The sequence below is a fragment of the Fulmarus glacialis genome, unplaced genomic scaffold, assembly GCF_000690835.1.
Source record: "Fulmarus glacialis isolate BGI_N327 unplaced genomic scaffold, ASM69083v1 scaffold29641, whole genome shotgun sequence".
NCBI classification, from domain to species: Eukaryota; Metazoa; Chordata; class Aves; order Procellariiformes; family Procellariidae; genus Fulmarus; species Fulmarus glacialis.
In genome coordinates this window covers 29,876-44,702 of record NW_009192633.1, presented here as the reverse complement: position 1 = coordinate 44,702, position 14,827 = coordinate 29,876, and the positions used below count along the sequence as shown (strand labels likewise).

Below are 14,827 nucleotides of genomic sequence, written 5' to 3'. Positions count from 1 at the left end.
AGCAATGCTTTTCATGTGCATAACACCTGGACAACCTGCATAGGCTGCAGGGCTCAGTGGGAGAGGTACTACAGGAAAAAAGCATGCATTACTGCTGAATTATAAAACAAGATGGGATGTTGACTTTTTAAAAGATAGTAGATGTATTTCCAACATCCCAAGTCTTTCAGCTCTTGAAAAAAGTCTTTAAGGATAAGAAACAACTTAACTGGGCTGCAGCTCCTTCGCAGTAAAAATATTGGCTGAAATATGTTGTCTACACTAGATTCCACTTTGCCTGCACGTGTCCCAGATGCAAGGCAACATGCCCATCTCAGAATATTGGTGTCACGGGTATGCCTAAACTCTAGGGAGCACTGCAGCAGAGGCTGTAAACAGTGGCATATTCTCTTCCGTTGCCCTGCTAATAAACAGCCCTGCATACCGCAACATCCTCAGGCTACTGCAGCTGAGGAAGAAAGGGGTGCAGCCACTGCAGCTACCACGGACATGAATCACAGACAGCAGAACACAATGTAGTAGGAAAAGGATGCCAAACTCACAGGCTCTGGGATGACGCCGCCTCCCCAAGAGCTGGTTACTCATCTGAGCAGCAGCTATTCCCTCTTCAAGTTGTTGTGCCCCCAGATTACATTCTTGGTGCCTAACAAGCAATAGCCCATGCTCACAGATAGAGAAGACCCTTCTTAAACAGAGCTTAAGGACAGCATTCATGAAGCTTGGCCCTGACTGTAAGGCATGCTTCAGGTTAACAGTGGTCATAAAAGAAAAGAATGAACTCTGCCTCTGCCCATCTCAGTCAAGAGGGCATTGCTCAAAGAGTAGTGAAAGACTATGGGGACTGGAGCTGAAGGAAGCCCCAAGGGTAACCCCTTTCCTTCACAAGACCAGCATACTCAGGAGCATCCGTTGTGCTAGTACGTTGATCCCTCTTTGCAAGCAGAAGACCAAGTGTAGAGAAGTGACTGATTGATGTGGTTTTAACTAATGTATGGGGTGCAGAAAAGGGAGACTTTCCTCCTTGCATGATCCAGGCTGGGGAGAAGCGCTGGCAAAAGAACACTGTGGGACTTAAGTCTATCTTAGGGATGAAGCCTGAGGTCAAGCCTTTGCCTACATGGAAAGTCAGGATAAGGGATGCCCAAATCTACTTCAGCCTGCTACTGTTTGAGGGTCAGTTCACTGATATCCAATAGAAAGAAAAGGTAGCCAGAATCTGACCTTGTGCTGATCCCAGATCACAAGAGCACCCCATATGTGGAACATGCCATGTGGACAAGCCCACATGTACACAGAAAACATCAAAGAGGCAGAGCTGCTAAATTATGCCTTGCCTTCAATAGCTTCTCAAATGTATATGGTAACTGAGCAATAATCCCAAATGCATCTGGTTTGCTATTACCACTGCAAAATACCTGCCCTGATACTTCTCCAAAACGCCTAAAGGCATTAATGAAACTGATTCTAGATATGCCTGAAGTTTGTGCACCTCGTTATTGCAAGATGCCCTGAAGCAAAAATACAAAGACAAAAATGAGAACAGGCAAGAGAACGATGCCAGGACATGAACTCTCAAGTGACTTGCTACCTGCTCTGGGCCTCATCTGTGATGAAGCCAGGCTGCTGCACTGAGCTGCCTGTATCACTCCTAACGTGGTCAACTCCTTTTGGGGTAACTAGATTTATCCCTTGGCACTTAAGGCAGAAGGCCACTCCAGAACTCAATTTGAACATAAATGGGATAATAAGGTTGAGTATCTCCTTGTAGTTGTAGTGGAAATACAATTAGAAATCTTGCATTTATCTGTAGAGCTACCCAAAAAGCGTTTTCCATTTGGCACGCAACAGTAACCTGGGAAGACTCAGTCTCTCATCTTGTCAGCTTTGTTATTTCAATTAAACATACTAAACTGTTGCATGTATTAAGACAGGCTAGAAAGACTGAACTATTGTGCTTGTAGATCAAAGGGAAAATTAGGACTGTAATATGGCCATATTTTCATGCTAGACTTGTTTCTAACTTACATGAAACTCCCCGCCAGTTTTCAGGTGACCAGAACGTGGCCTCTGATAGTACTGTATTACTCATATTCATATGAGATACCTTTCGGCAAAAGGAAAGCAAAAATCAAGTGTTTACTAAAACTCTGAATAAAATGGTGCTTGGAACCAAGTGCTTTGTTTTCAGTTTTGTCCCTTACAGTCCAGAGGCCTCTACAGACTGACAAGTTTTTATATGTTGTACCTTGAACTGAGCTTCTGGAGGTCCAGTGATGATAACCATTCTCAGCTTGGCATCTGGTCCTTCAGCAGGGGCAATCTGGAATGGATAAACATAGCTTTTGGTAGCTGTCTTTTGAAGGAATAGTTTAAAGCCACCTCCTCCCCATTTCAGTCTCACATTCTGTTCAAGAGTGAAAAATTATTCGTTACAGCAGCAGCATTACACTTCAGTCATGACGGATTTGTTCTCTTTAAAGTGCATTAATTAGCTATAAGGAAATATGGAGAAATTGGCTAAACCATGAGCAAATTTACTTCTGAAAATTAAAGGCATAGCTACTCATCCACATATGGCAAAATCCCACAAGCCATTTTCATGTGGCTATGAGTGATGTAAGACATGTAGCCTTCAAAAAGACAAGTATGGTTAATAGACCGAGATTCTCATCCCTACCCACTAACTCAAATAGTCTTTCTAACAAGTTTTGCTCATTAGCAAAAGTTTGCGTCCATCCCCCTGAGAATAGAAGACCACTTTACTGTTGTAACTAATCAGATCCAAAACATTCCTCTATGCTGGACAATGAGTTCGCAGTTTCCAAGGGGCTTGTATCTACAGACATTTGTGTGACCCAAATAAAAATTAAGCTCCACCAGAGCTCAGACAGAGACGCCTGTAGGGTCTTTAGCAGTTCATGTCACCACAAAAGTAAGATTTCTGTGGGTGTTGTTCTCAGACTCCAGTGGCATTAAATAATTCAAACTAGCCTCTGACATTCTGGATGAATCTTTTGTTTATCACAACTGACATTTCCATTGTTGCATCTAGTATTACATAGCCGCTGTTGAATGGGCAATATATTAAACACTACAGGATTTCATCTTAGCTGTTGGCATAGGGATGTTATTCATATTTAACAGCTGTAGTTTATTTCAGACAAATTACCAGTCACCATGCATCATTTTCACTAAAGAATTTTGCTAACCAAAGTTTATATAATTATTCTTATTGTACCCTAAGATGGAGAAGACATTACATACTAGTTATCTGGTTTGCATATTTATTTTTCATACGATTTCTGCATTCCAATTGGCTATATCTAAAAATACACATTCTTTTTACAGCAGTACATTTATATGACATGACATTGTGGTAAGGGCAAGCACAGACTAAATCCATTCATTCTTTAGAACACAAGTATTTTAGAGGGGCAAAATTTCAAGGCACATTTGAAGGCAGCTGACTGAACAGAGCTCAGCCTGATAATTGCCATTCATGTAAAATGGACATTGTAGTTTGCCTCTCAGTCACCTCATGTTTTCTTAGTGAACACCGGCGCCTTTATTGAAATTTTAGGAAAGATATTTCCCATCAAGCCTTCGTTACATTTTACACATGTTTAAATGTTTGGGACATTTCTTGTTTTGCTTTTGTCTTAGACCGTCCTGTTCTCAGCAGCTGGAGTAAAACATGGCTGAGGGCTGTGAAAGAAAAATGTACCGACTAACATTTCAAGGTCTGAAGGGGCAACTTAAGAGACTTCAGTGTTAATTTTGTCTGTCTGCTCTTGGAAGGAGAAGTTATATACATACAAATAGTATGCAAGTGGTGAGTTTTTAACTTCTGAGAGAAATAGTTTTATATTCCTAACCGGAAAACAACCGGTCTTCCATATGCCAAGTCACAAGCTGACAACTTCATAGACCCAAAACCTATAACGCTCATACCAACTCCTTCAGAGACAGGAAGGGCTACTCTGGGAATAATTTATAAGCAAGGAGAAGCCAATGGTTCCCAACGGGTCTCAGCACTGTAATACAGGGTGGGCAGCAGAGAGCCCAGAAATCTCTGCCTGGCTCCACTGCTGAATAATTCAGTCTGCTGGAGCCCCACACCGAGCCATTACCAAGCAATGACCCCCGGCATAGGGACACAACCTGAGCTCATCAACAGCCATGTGCACCTCTGAAGTGACGGGATGGACACCGCAGCCTTAGGCAGAACCCCTGTGCATCTGCAGTTTATTTAGTCTTACTTCGTGGCTAACGAGTTTCATCAGATCTACAAAGCTCAGCACGAGCACAAAGATGCATGGGGTTGTAAAACATTTTCATCTGTAACAATCTACAGCACAACTCAAAACAAGCTCAGTGTCATGCACAAAGACTTACTTCCTCCACGAAGTATGATTACTACAGTTCGGCAAGTTAAAAGTTACTCAGGCAGCACTCCCTCCAACTCTTAGCTAAAAGCAGAAATTCCTTGATGATTCACAATTTTTTATTTTGCTCAAAAGTTACGATAAAGGGCAGGTTGTCAACACGAGGGAAGTTCAGAAGTTTTGAATAAATTAGTAGTAACTGTCCTATTTAACACTTTTACACAGAAGCAAGCGTGCTGCCCCATATTGTTCTGTCAGATTACAGACGAAGCTGCATTTTTATTTTAATTGATAAGCATACATGCAACATACCCTGTATCTGTACAATTCTGTTAAGATTTAATCCTATTTCCACAAAAATCTTCTTTACTTTATTCCTACTGAAGGAACAAAAGACCAGGGCTTTAGCAAACTTTTAACTGAGTTTCAATTAATACAGATATGTTAAATGCGTTGGGTAGAGGGGTGCCAGCCAGTAAAGGAAGCCTGAGGCCACTGTTAGCCAGATGCGTGAGAAACATGGGAAACTCCCTTTCCACTAAACTGTCTTCCAAGGACCAACTAAAGAACTAGTTTGGACGGGTTCTTGGAAGTCCAGGTTATTTCACATTTCTCTCTCCACCTAGCAGTACCTTCCATATGCCACTTAATCTTTAGATACAAACTATGGGAATGGAGAGAGAAAGAGGAAATACGTGTGATACACCACACCTCCATGCAAAACAAATTTAATAAGGAAAAATCAACACCTCTCACTTTCTTCTATTCCATTTTTTCCCCTAAAAATATGATTATTAGTGGTCTACTAATGTAAACCATCTGGGTAGTATAACAACTATTTTATGTACTGCTCAATAAAGGATGGAATTGGGCAACGTGCCAGTTGGTTGACTGGCCAGTAAATGGATCGGCATTCGGCAAACCACACACAAGACTCATTCATCAGGGCTCCCCAATTATTTTGCTCTGCACACTTAGATGAACACTTTCCAAGCCAAGCCCAACCTCACTGGCTTCACCAAGCTCAACTCAGCATAGCCAGCTCCTGCCTTTCTGCCCCGACCTTTGGCAGATCCCTGCCATAGCACTCACTAAACAGGACACATCTCCTGAGCAAAGAGAGAACTGAGGAGAAAACGTTTGCTTCATCTGTGCAATGTCAATCTAACAGCACATAACAAAGCTATACACTGTTTTTTTTGTTTTTTGTTTAGGGTGTTTTTTTTTAAATTTTTTTTTTCTTTTTTAATTTAGGCCAAAACATTATCTTTACAGTACAGAATAGCAGAACTGGCTATTTAAAAGAAAAAAGCTCAAGCATCTAGAGAAGATACTTGTGGTTACAATGGCATTAGTAGCAGAAACCCAAGGCCTTCCTACAACTGCAAGTGGTACTAACCCCTGCACGCAGCCAAAGAGGATTTCACCAAATTGACTAAAATTCAAGCTTAAGCTTCCATTAGGTCAACCTCTGCACACCGTCTTGTTCTTAGCTACACAGAGGCAGTCAACGCACAAACAGCTGGATGTTAAAGCAAGGTGCTGAGGTAAACACGATGTTAAAGAACTGACCGACCCCAGGAGCTTGTACACGGGTGATTTTAAAACATGAACACTTCGGCGTGGAGCCATCTGAGCTTGACAGCCCAGCCCGATCCATCTGGACAGAGCAAGAGAAGCCACAGCAGTAGGACACTTCACCTGTACTGCTGTTTTTAGAAGGGGAATTTACCTCGCCAATTTTGACTTCACCAAAAGCAAGAAGAAAGCCTTTAAGCACTGCATCATTAAGACTTAAGCCTGTTTCTAAGAAATTGAGACCACCAAAGTAGTTTTCTTTGCAGCTTAGATTTCACACCTCAGGAGACGTTTGAAAACATGCTTCTAATTATCTTGTCTCAAGGAAGATTAAAAGATGATTTATAAACAAATGTACCATTTATCACATCACATTCTAAGCACGGAGTGGGGGAGGACATTCACGAAAACACGGCTTGTGCAAACTTGCTGAAAGTGTCATGTAGAATAGACAGAAAGTTAGTCAGTGTAATAATACCTTAATAGATGCGCCTGCAAAACGAGAAAGTTGTTTGATGTGCTGTCCCTGCTTGCCAATAATAGCTCCAACTGCCAAGGCTGGGATGAACAGATGAACAGTCTCAGACTCGGGCTGTTGCTGTGGGGAAGAAGGAAATATGCAGTGAATGTTTTTGAACATCACGAATCAGACTGACAGAAAAACGGGTACAGAACAGGCATGCATGGAAATGAGGGGGAAATCTTATGATGCCCTGTGATGTCTAAATATTAAGGGTCTGGGTTTTTCTGGGAATCATGAAATTCACAGAACATGAAAGAACAGTTTGAGCCAAAAGAGGATTCTTTCATCTTTTATAAAATACTTGGAATTTTAATGCTTAGAGTTTTAAAAAACGATTGAGGTGTTGCTTCTTTGCGAGGCTTTCGTTCTTACCTGTCGCTGTCTGGATTCTCTTCCACATGCAAGACTCTGCAGATGAGGCTGCTACAAGCAGAGGGGCTACAGCCTGAGCAGGCAAACTCTTTCTAGTTTTCCTAGTTATTTTTTTAATTTTAGATTGTGCTGAGACCAGCACAAAAAGCCTCAGAGTTACATATATGCTACAATTTCCTTTGTGTGGGAGTGATCTGGAATGATAGCCAGCTTGAAAACTGCCAGCGATTCCTCCTGTGTAACATTATGCAACAGTTGGAGCCTTGGCAGCAGGCCTCAGGCAGGCTAGTAAATTAAACGCCAGATTAGGCATTCTTAAAAGCAAGAGGACCCTAACATTGCACCCACTGGATATCAGGCTCCACTGAAGCTTCCTATTGCTTTCAAGCAGACACCGCAGCTGGGGAGCGCAACGTAACACTTGAGATCCTCTCTACGTGCTGCAGAGCGATGATCGAACCGCAGGGTCACATATGCCACAATAAGCCATAACTCTTGTCTCAGGCTAACGGAGCACCGCCGAGTACCCACTATGCCACTGTACCATTAATCCATCCACTTACATCAAGGTTACTTCTCAAAATCTTCTCACACAAGCCTTTCTTTGAACTAGGAGGTATTTAAGAACCCCCCTTTTAAAGCATTTCTTCCTCTATATAGCCCTCTTACGTATTTTCAAAATGTGTTTTGCTCATCCTCAAAAAGACAAAGCCAACAAGCCCTTTTCCCGCAGAGGTATTTGAAGACAACGCAGCCACCCTCACTTTCTCGGTGCCCACCATGCAGACCAGCCTGAGCACCAGCGAGCAGAGCACGTGGGACCAACCATGCTCATTTAGCTTTGTTCACTTGTATAATTTGGTAGGGATACATACCCACATACGGAAGCTCACCGAAACAGCTTTTTCTGGGATATTTTCAGAAAAAGATAGGCTATATGCAACACAAAGCAAAAAGCAGCTGCGACCCTAAAAAAGCTATCTCCACTTATTTTTAAATTTCAGTAACTTCTTTCAAGGGGAAGCAAAGTCCCCCAGCGCATTAACCGTAAACAAATCAGAACAAAATGCTTGTTTCCAAGTTTTACCCACTTTATTTTTGGTAAACACAAGTCAACTGTAACCTCAGGGGAAATAAATTCCAGGCACAGCTCCATGTACCAGGTGAAGAAACCCCAAAATAGGATATTGAGAACAGAAACACATTCTGCCAGTCGCTTTAGGTGATCGCAACCGTTGCACAATTTACCCCGTGTTTTCACACGTACGAGGCATCAGAATTCACAGCCAGTTTATCCTTGTTTAAACCCACGTTTTCCCTGGACACAAGTTGCAGCCCTCCAGACCCAGCCTCCCCACTGCCCTGTGTGGTTTGTGGCCAGCAGGACTGCAGTTCCAGCTGATTTCTAAGGCAGGCAGTGGCTCCCTGACCCGAATAACCAGAGAGCCACACAAGCGGCAGTCCTGGAACAAGGAAGGAAGCAACAACAATTCAGTCAGGGCATGGGAAAAGGTGGGAACACTCCTTTTAATCTGCCTACAGATCAGTTTAAAACGATCTCAAAACTACGCCCTGAAACTACATTTTTGTAATGAAAGATACCAGTCACTTCAGTATATATGTTAAACTGCTTTCCAGAAGATTACTCATTTTCTCCTCCTATTATTACAAACATCCTGCGAGTGTACTCATAGTAAGTCTTTTTACATGTTCATTGTGAATCCAGCAAGATTTCCAGTAATTTGGAAATGCTACTGTAGGTACTTTGTTGATCTCACCACTTTGGAAAACTGTTTCTAAATGGATACATGTTCATGAGGCATTTGGTTTTTTCCGGTTGTGTTGCAAGGGCCCATACTAACTGCACTGGGTGTAGACACAACCTCTCTTTCCAATCCAGGTGCAGACAGCTTAGCCATCCCTTGCTCCCTCATCTCCTTGACCCCTACCTTCCATTGTCCACGCATGCTCCAGCTCCTGCAAAAGTCCACTGCCAAAGTTTTCCCTCCCACATGCAACTCCAGCCACCCTCTTCCAGCTAAACTTTGAGCTAACGCACACAAACTTTCCAGCTAATTCACAACACTGCTGTGCATTAAACATCTAACTTGACTTGGTTTTCAAGAATTTACGCAGCTTCTACCTAAACCCACCTCCAGACACATTTCTCTACCATAGAAACAAATCAAGCTTCATTACTTTTGTTTGCAGATATTTCCTGCCTTCCCTCTGTTGCCCATCTGCCTGCAGCACATTTTCCCCTCTTCTTCCCAAAGCTTGATTTCAAGCCACTTTCTTGGCTAGATTCAATTCACCACTGAAATTCCTTTCTGCTGCCTCACCCTTAAACATGAAACATGGGCAGCAAAGGCAACGAAAGACAGAAGATGTACATGTGTCTTTCCAACTGTACAGTCAGCTCACTGTAGCGCTCTCCCCCTATCCCTCCTCATAATTTTGACTTGTTGATACATTTCAACTTCCTTTTCCCTAAAGGACTTTTTTTATTATTTTTGTGTGAGTGAGTGAGGTTCTTTAACATTAAACTTCCTTTTTGGTGTAATAGTGATATATGTTTACTAAGGAACAGTGGTGAATCTGTCGATACTGAACTGTTTATACATTGTCATTTTTCGAATTATTATCTGCAGAAGCACATTGGCACCTACGTACAACCAAATTCATCTCCAGTATAACATCACGCAGGATTTCAAGAAATTATGTCCCTTTCCTTACTCACACTGATTTTTAACCACTCAAAAAAACATACTGTTTGATTTGTTTTAAAGCATGAACGTCAAAAACAACAGCTCTTTCTTTTTTCTTCTGGCAGAAATCAAGTCTAGCTAAAGCTTTTAAGAGAGTATCATAACACCAAGTTCAATTTATTATCTGTCCACCTCCTTACCCACAATAATTTTAAAGTCCTTTTGTACTTACTGGAAGACTATCCTCCAAAAGAAACACATCAAAACGTAATGCAATGACTACACCACCCATCAATCTTACAGATGCTTCTGGGGATCTTAGGATGGAATAAAATCAACTATAATTTAATCTTCCCCATGCCATGCCACATAAGTCATAGAGCTTTCCAGGAACTTCTAGCATGAGTTATATCAGAAATAGATTCCTAGATCTTAAACATATGTTAGAAGCACTAAATTTAGGGAACTAATTTCCCACTGTGTGGAATCTGAGCTTCAACGTTCACTCCCTTAACAAGGCCAAGTTTGCTTAAACATGTACTTAAAATTTAAAACCTAAAATATATATGTGTATATATATCTTGGAGAATATCTGTCTGTACCGACTCTAGAGAGCATCCTGCAGTTCATCTCTTTTACTTCATAATTTTAAGGACCTTAAGAGTATATTATAAATTTTAACAGTTAGACTGAAAAGTATTTAAATAGGGTGCATTCGTTACTGAAGTTGTAAAGTTCATTAAGTCATGGAATTAGTCATGAACTAATTTTTGACAACAGTAAGGTCTCCTGTACATGGAGAATTCTGTGCATTTTTCTCCTCTTCCCCATTCACTTTATTTTCCCCCCACATAAGAAAATAGTTTATTCAAGACCAGCCCAGCCCTAGGAACTGACAGAAATGTGGGAAAAAAAATCTTTTAAAATAGTAACCTAGGTTCTCCAGGATGTATGGTCCATACGTCCACCCTAATTCATGAGTAACTGTCTCAGAGGTTTGTGATGCATAGACCACCTCTTCTGCCCTAGCAATATTTGTGAGATGGGTCAGGACTGGTCCACCCTAACATTGAACAGGTCCAAACAGTATAAAGCAAGCTACATATTCTTCTGGGCGGTGGGGCAGGAGGCCTGCATACGCTTGGGGAATATGGCTTTGGGGAGAGAAGTTTCTCACTCACATAGCTAGGGCACACAGTTAGACAACACCAGGATGTTCACTCGGATGGAGAACTTAGTTTCTTGGGGGGGGGAGGAGAAAAGAGCTCCAGAAACGATTCAGAAACTGAGATTTCTTAGTTCTAAGAAACAGATTCTTGAAGAGCATGGTGACCAGAAACAATTAATTCAGTTCATAAACAGCTGATAATACTTGCTTTGTTTCTACAAAAATCAGTATGCTTTAAACACAAAACAGGCTTGATAAGGAATTTTCGTCTATATCCAGCACATTTAACTAATGAAAACAATTTTAAATGCTGGTTTTGTTCATTAATTGGATTCCAATTTCCATCCAAATGTAGCCTGATGAAAATCAGAAGTTAAAAATTAATAAGCAAATAAGAAAAGCACCATTCATCATTTTTTAACAGAAAATGGAAAAAATACATTAACCAAAGCAAATGGTAAACTGCATACTTGTTTAAATAGAGAGATATATTCACTATGTTAGCAAAGGGTAGCTGTGGTGGTACAGACTACACTAAGGCTTTCAGAAAGGTAACTAAAGTACAGATGTAAACCTTGATAAGTCAACTTAAATCAGATTTCCTGCTTGCTCATTTAAATCATGATTGAAAACAGTGATCTAACAGAGAGATGTAAATTAATCTACCCCATTGGATGAAGCTAAGCAACTGCTTCTGCACACCAGTAGCTCTAACGTTTTAGACTAGTCCAACTCTTTTTCCTGTAGCAGCTTGGATACACCTCCTTCCATACATCCTGCAAGTCCCTGAACACCAGCCATCTGTCCCTAGCCTAAGAGCCCATACCAACTATTTCTTTTAAAAAAAAAAAATCTATTACTCCTTTTTAAAATTCCCACAGCCTCCATCCAAGCTCTAGCCCAATCCGTTCCTAAATCCTGTAGCCCCTGGCTGCTTCCCCATTATACTGGGGTTGCCTGGAGCCCCTTCTTCACTGCAGGTACCATCAGGATGGTCCCCTTCACTCCAACCAGACTCTACAGCCCTACAGAAGATTTTCCCAGGAGAATCACTTCTCTGCTGCCATCCCTACCACATTATAGTTCATTCCTAGCAAACCGGCTTAGCAGAGCAGTCATTTCTTAGTTTCCAGAGCCTCAGCTGGGGTGCAGGCTCTTCCCCTCCTTGGGATATTGCCCCATGTCCTTTAGCACGAGGGCTACTGCTCCACACCAGAGCTAGAAGCTGAGGACTCCCAGCCAAGCAAATTTGCAGATTCACTCTTCTTTCTGCAGCTCTCGCTTGGAGAGTTAGAAAGAATTGTAGAGCCCAACAGACTGCCCTTGGGATAAGCTTACAGTAACACTACTTCTGCCGAGGCCTGGTGCATCAGTCCTACAAACTGCCCAAAATCACACACAAGGAGAGCTTGTGTGTGATAGATCATCTTACCTGATAGATCATCAAAAGGAAAAGCATTCCTCCTCATCTTGTACTTGCATAACAGTCAACGCATGGCCAGGCAAGGGTGAAAACTCCGAAAAATAAAGCTGTGATTCTTCAGATAGATGGTGGTAGGTAAAGAAGTAGGTCCCAAACCACCAGAAGTGGGGGAGCGGACATTGTATTTAGGGAATGGTATTTAAAAAACAAAACCAGAACACACAAAACCAAAACAAACCCAAACAACATACACACACACACAAAAAAAAAAAAAAAAAAAAAAAAAAAAGAGTTTTGCCTCCTCAGTTCTTCCCCAAGATGAATGCCCCTCTCTTGCTTTCAGCTGACGCTGCTGCTAGGTCAGTCCACGGTTCCCTCAGTCAGTATGAGCATGTAATCCCACCCATTGCAGGGCTAGTAAGGGGACATATTTGTTACTTATGTGTTCCTTGTGTTAACTTGAGCATTAATCTCAGTCTTTTTCCGCAAGCCTGCCAACAGTACAAATTTTTTTCCAGTCAGTTTTTAAGTGTCTCCATAGACCCCTTGCTCCATCAAATGTATGTGGTTGGTAAATCCATGGCAACATTTGGGATAAGGTTGTAAATCTTTTAAAATATTGTACCCACTGAAGTAAATAGGATTTTGTGCCAGACATCAATGGGAGCAGAATCAGATCTTTGCTAGTTTCTAAGCCTATTATGCATCTCCAGTACATGTTTTCATTTACTCTAAATGTGTTGCAAATGAATTACCTTAGGATGAGACATTTATTTTAAGTCACAAAGTCGTGTTATCCATTTCTAGCCAGCATCAGTTTTTTCAGCTGTGAGGGAAATAATTAAAACTATTTTAAGACTGCATGGAACAGTCTCAGCCAATGTTTGGCTACCATCTAGCCTAGTGGGTTGTTGGTGTTTTTTTGTTTTTAAACAGTAAACAAATCCACTTTGTAAAGTAAAAAATTACAACCAGCAGATGACTGCATTAAAAAGTTCTCTTTTGCCATTCTCCCCCTTCCCAACTGCCATGATCACCATCATCAATGCAAGGCAGATTTACAGATTACTCACTTGGTCTTCATACCCTTTGTCAGGAAGTGAGGTATCGTTTTATTCAAACCCTCTACCAGACCAAAGCCAAAATTTAAACCATGTTTTTGCAATGCACTGTGAAGAATTATCCTGGCCTACAGCTATACTAAATGCTCTTATTTATTTAGTAATAAAAACTTGCAGCAAGGGGAAACCAACATTTAGCCAAGTATCCTTGAAGACATTCCAGTAGGATTCAATGCATTAATAAAAAATAAGCTTTTCACACCGGTGAAAGAAATCCTAGTGTATTCATTTTCCAATACTACCACTAAAAGTTTAAGCCTTCGTTGGAAACAAGAAGCTCATTAAGGAAAACTTATTTAAAGTCTTGGTAGATAGGTCTAACGTGATCCACAGTTTTACAACATCCTTGCAAATACCTCTCGGGTCACCATCTTGTACATCAGCTCAAGTGGTGCAGCCAGCGTAGGTTAACAAACTGAAGCCTTAGCTCCCCCCACCCTCCAAGCTTTTTGGGTTTATTTAGAACAGATTTAAGTCCATGCTGCGAGTCTAAAACCTTCTGCTATATTCACTACCTGAAAAGCCAGAACTACACTCAGAAGGTAACTGAGAGTTCTTCCCTGCTGAATTCAGTCAGTCAAGAGCTAGCAAAACGTAATTTAAAAGAAGCAACCTGTATTTTTAACTTCTCTCCAGACACCCTAAAGCATCACCCATTTTCCCATGCACAAACGGTACTACCACCATCCACCCAGGGCTTCATCTTCACAGGAACGCCGGACTGATGCGAGAGGCAGGAGTGATTTCCAAGTATGACAAGGAACTCCCCCGCAGCAGCTTCAATATCATGCTTGCACCAACCTTCTCCTAGTGTGGCCAGGAGCTCATCACACCACCTCCCTCCCCATCCGCATCTCTAGGCTGGCAGCCTGCTGTGTTCAGAGCAAAGCTGGCTCCCCCTTACCCTACGAGCATACTGCTGCACCATGTAAGAAACACTCGTGTCACTAGATGAACCAAGAGCATGACCCTTTCTGAGGCAATCAGCCCACAGCAAGGCCATGCAGCTCTGCCTCTCGCCCCAATCAGTCCTGGACTCCCAGACAGTACGTTATGTGGGTGGGATTCCTCTGTCCAGCTAGCTGAGCTGGTCCTCTCCTCTTGGTTGAAAACCTAAGAAATAACCCCTGTCTGCATTTCCAATTTGGGGACTATTGCATTTCAACACCTGAAACTCAAACACAGCTGGTTATTACACAATGGTCAGTACCTTAAGTGAGATGCTACTAAAATCATCTCACTTAGTACTACTCACTCCACTTCTTGGCTCTCAACTTTAGTACTTTTCATCACCATCGTCTTCTACCTGGCAAGCCATGGGGATCTCCTCAGACTACTAGAAGTCACTAACAGGACCACACCTATCAGAAGTGTTTCCAACATGAAAACCTAGCCAGGAATGAGGGGGTAGAAATCACAGAAGCAGAGAAGGAGCATTTTCTGGCAGGCTGGTTATAAGGCATTTCACAAGCAGGAACAGGTCTGACATATTTCTGAACATGGCATGAACTTTTTGTTTTTGCAAAATCTGATTGGCCACAATGCCAAA

General features: G+C 41.8%; 1 protein-coding gene across 1 annotated transcript in view; it reads right to left on the bottom strand.

Annotated features, from left to right (window-relative positions):
• Positions 1 to 14,827, bottom strand: part of IGF2BP3 (insulin-like growth factor 2 mRNA binding protein 3) — a gene marked incomplete at its 5' end in the record, with an annotated part of 45,244 nt that overhangs the window by 6,741 nt on the left and 23,676 nt on the right. The window contains 2 exons of the mRNA XM_009587156.1: positions 2,246 to 2,320; positions 6,442 to 6,561. Coding sequence (XP_009585451.1) covers positions 2,246 to 2,320; positions 6,442 to 6,561 — 195 coding nt within the window. The remainder of the gene's footprint in view (positions 1 to 2,245; positions 2,321 to 6,441; positions 6,562 to 14,827) is intronic.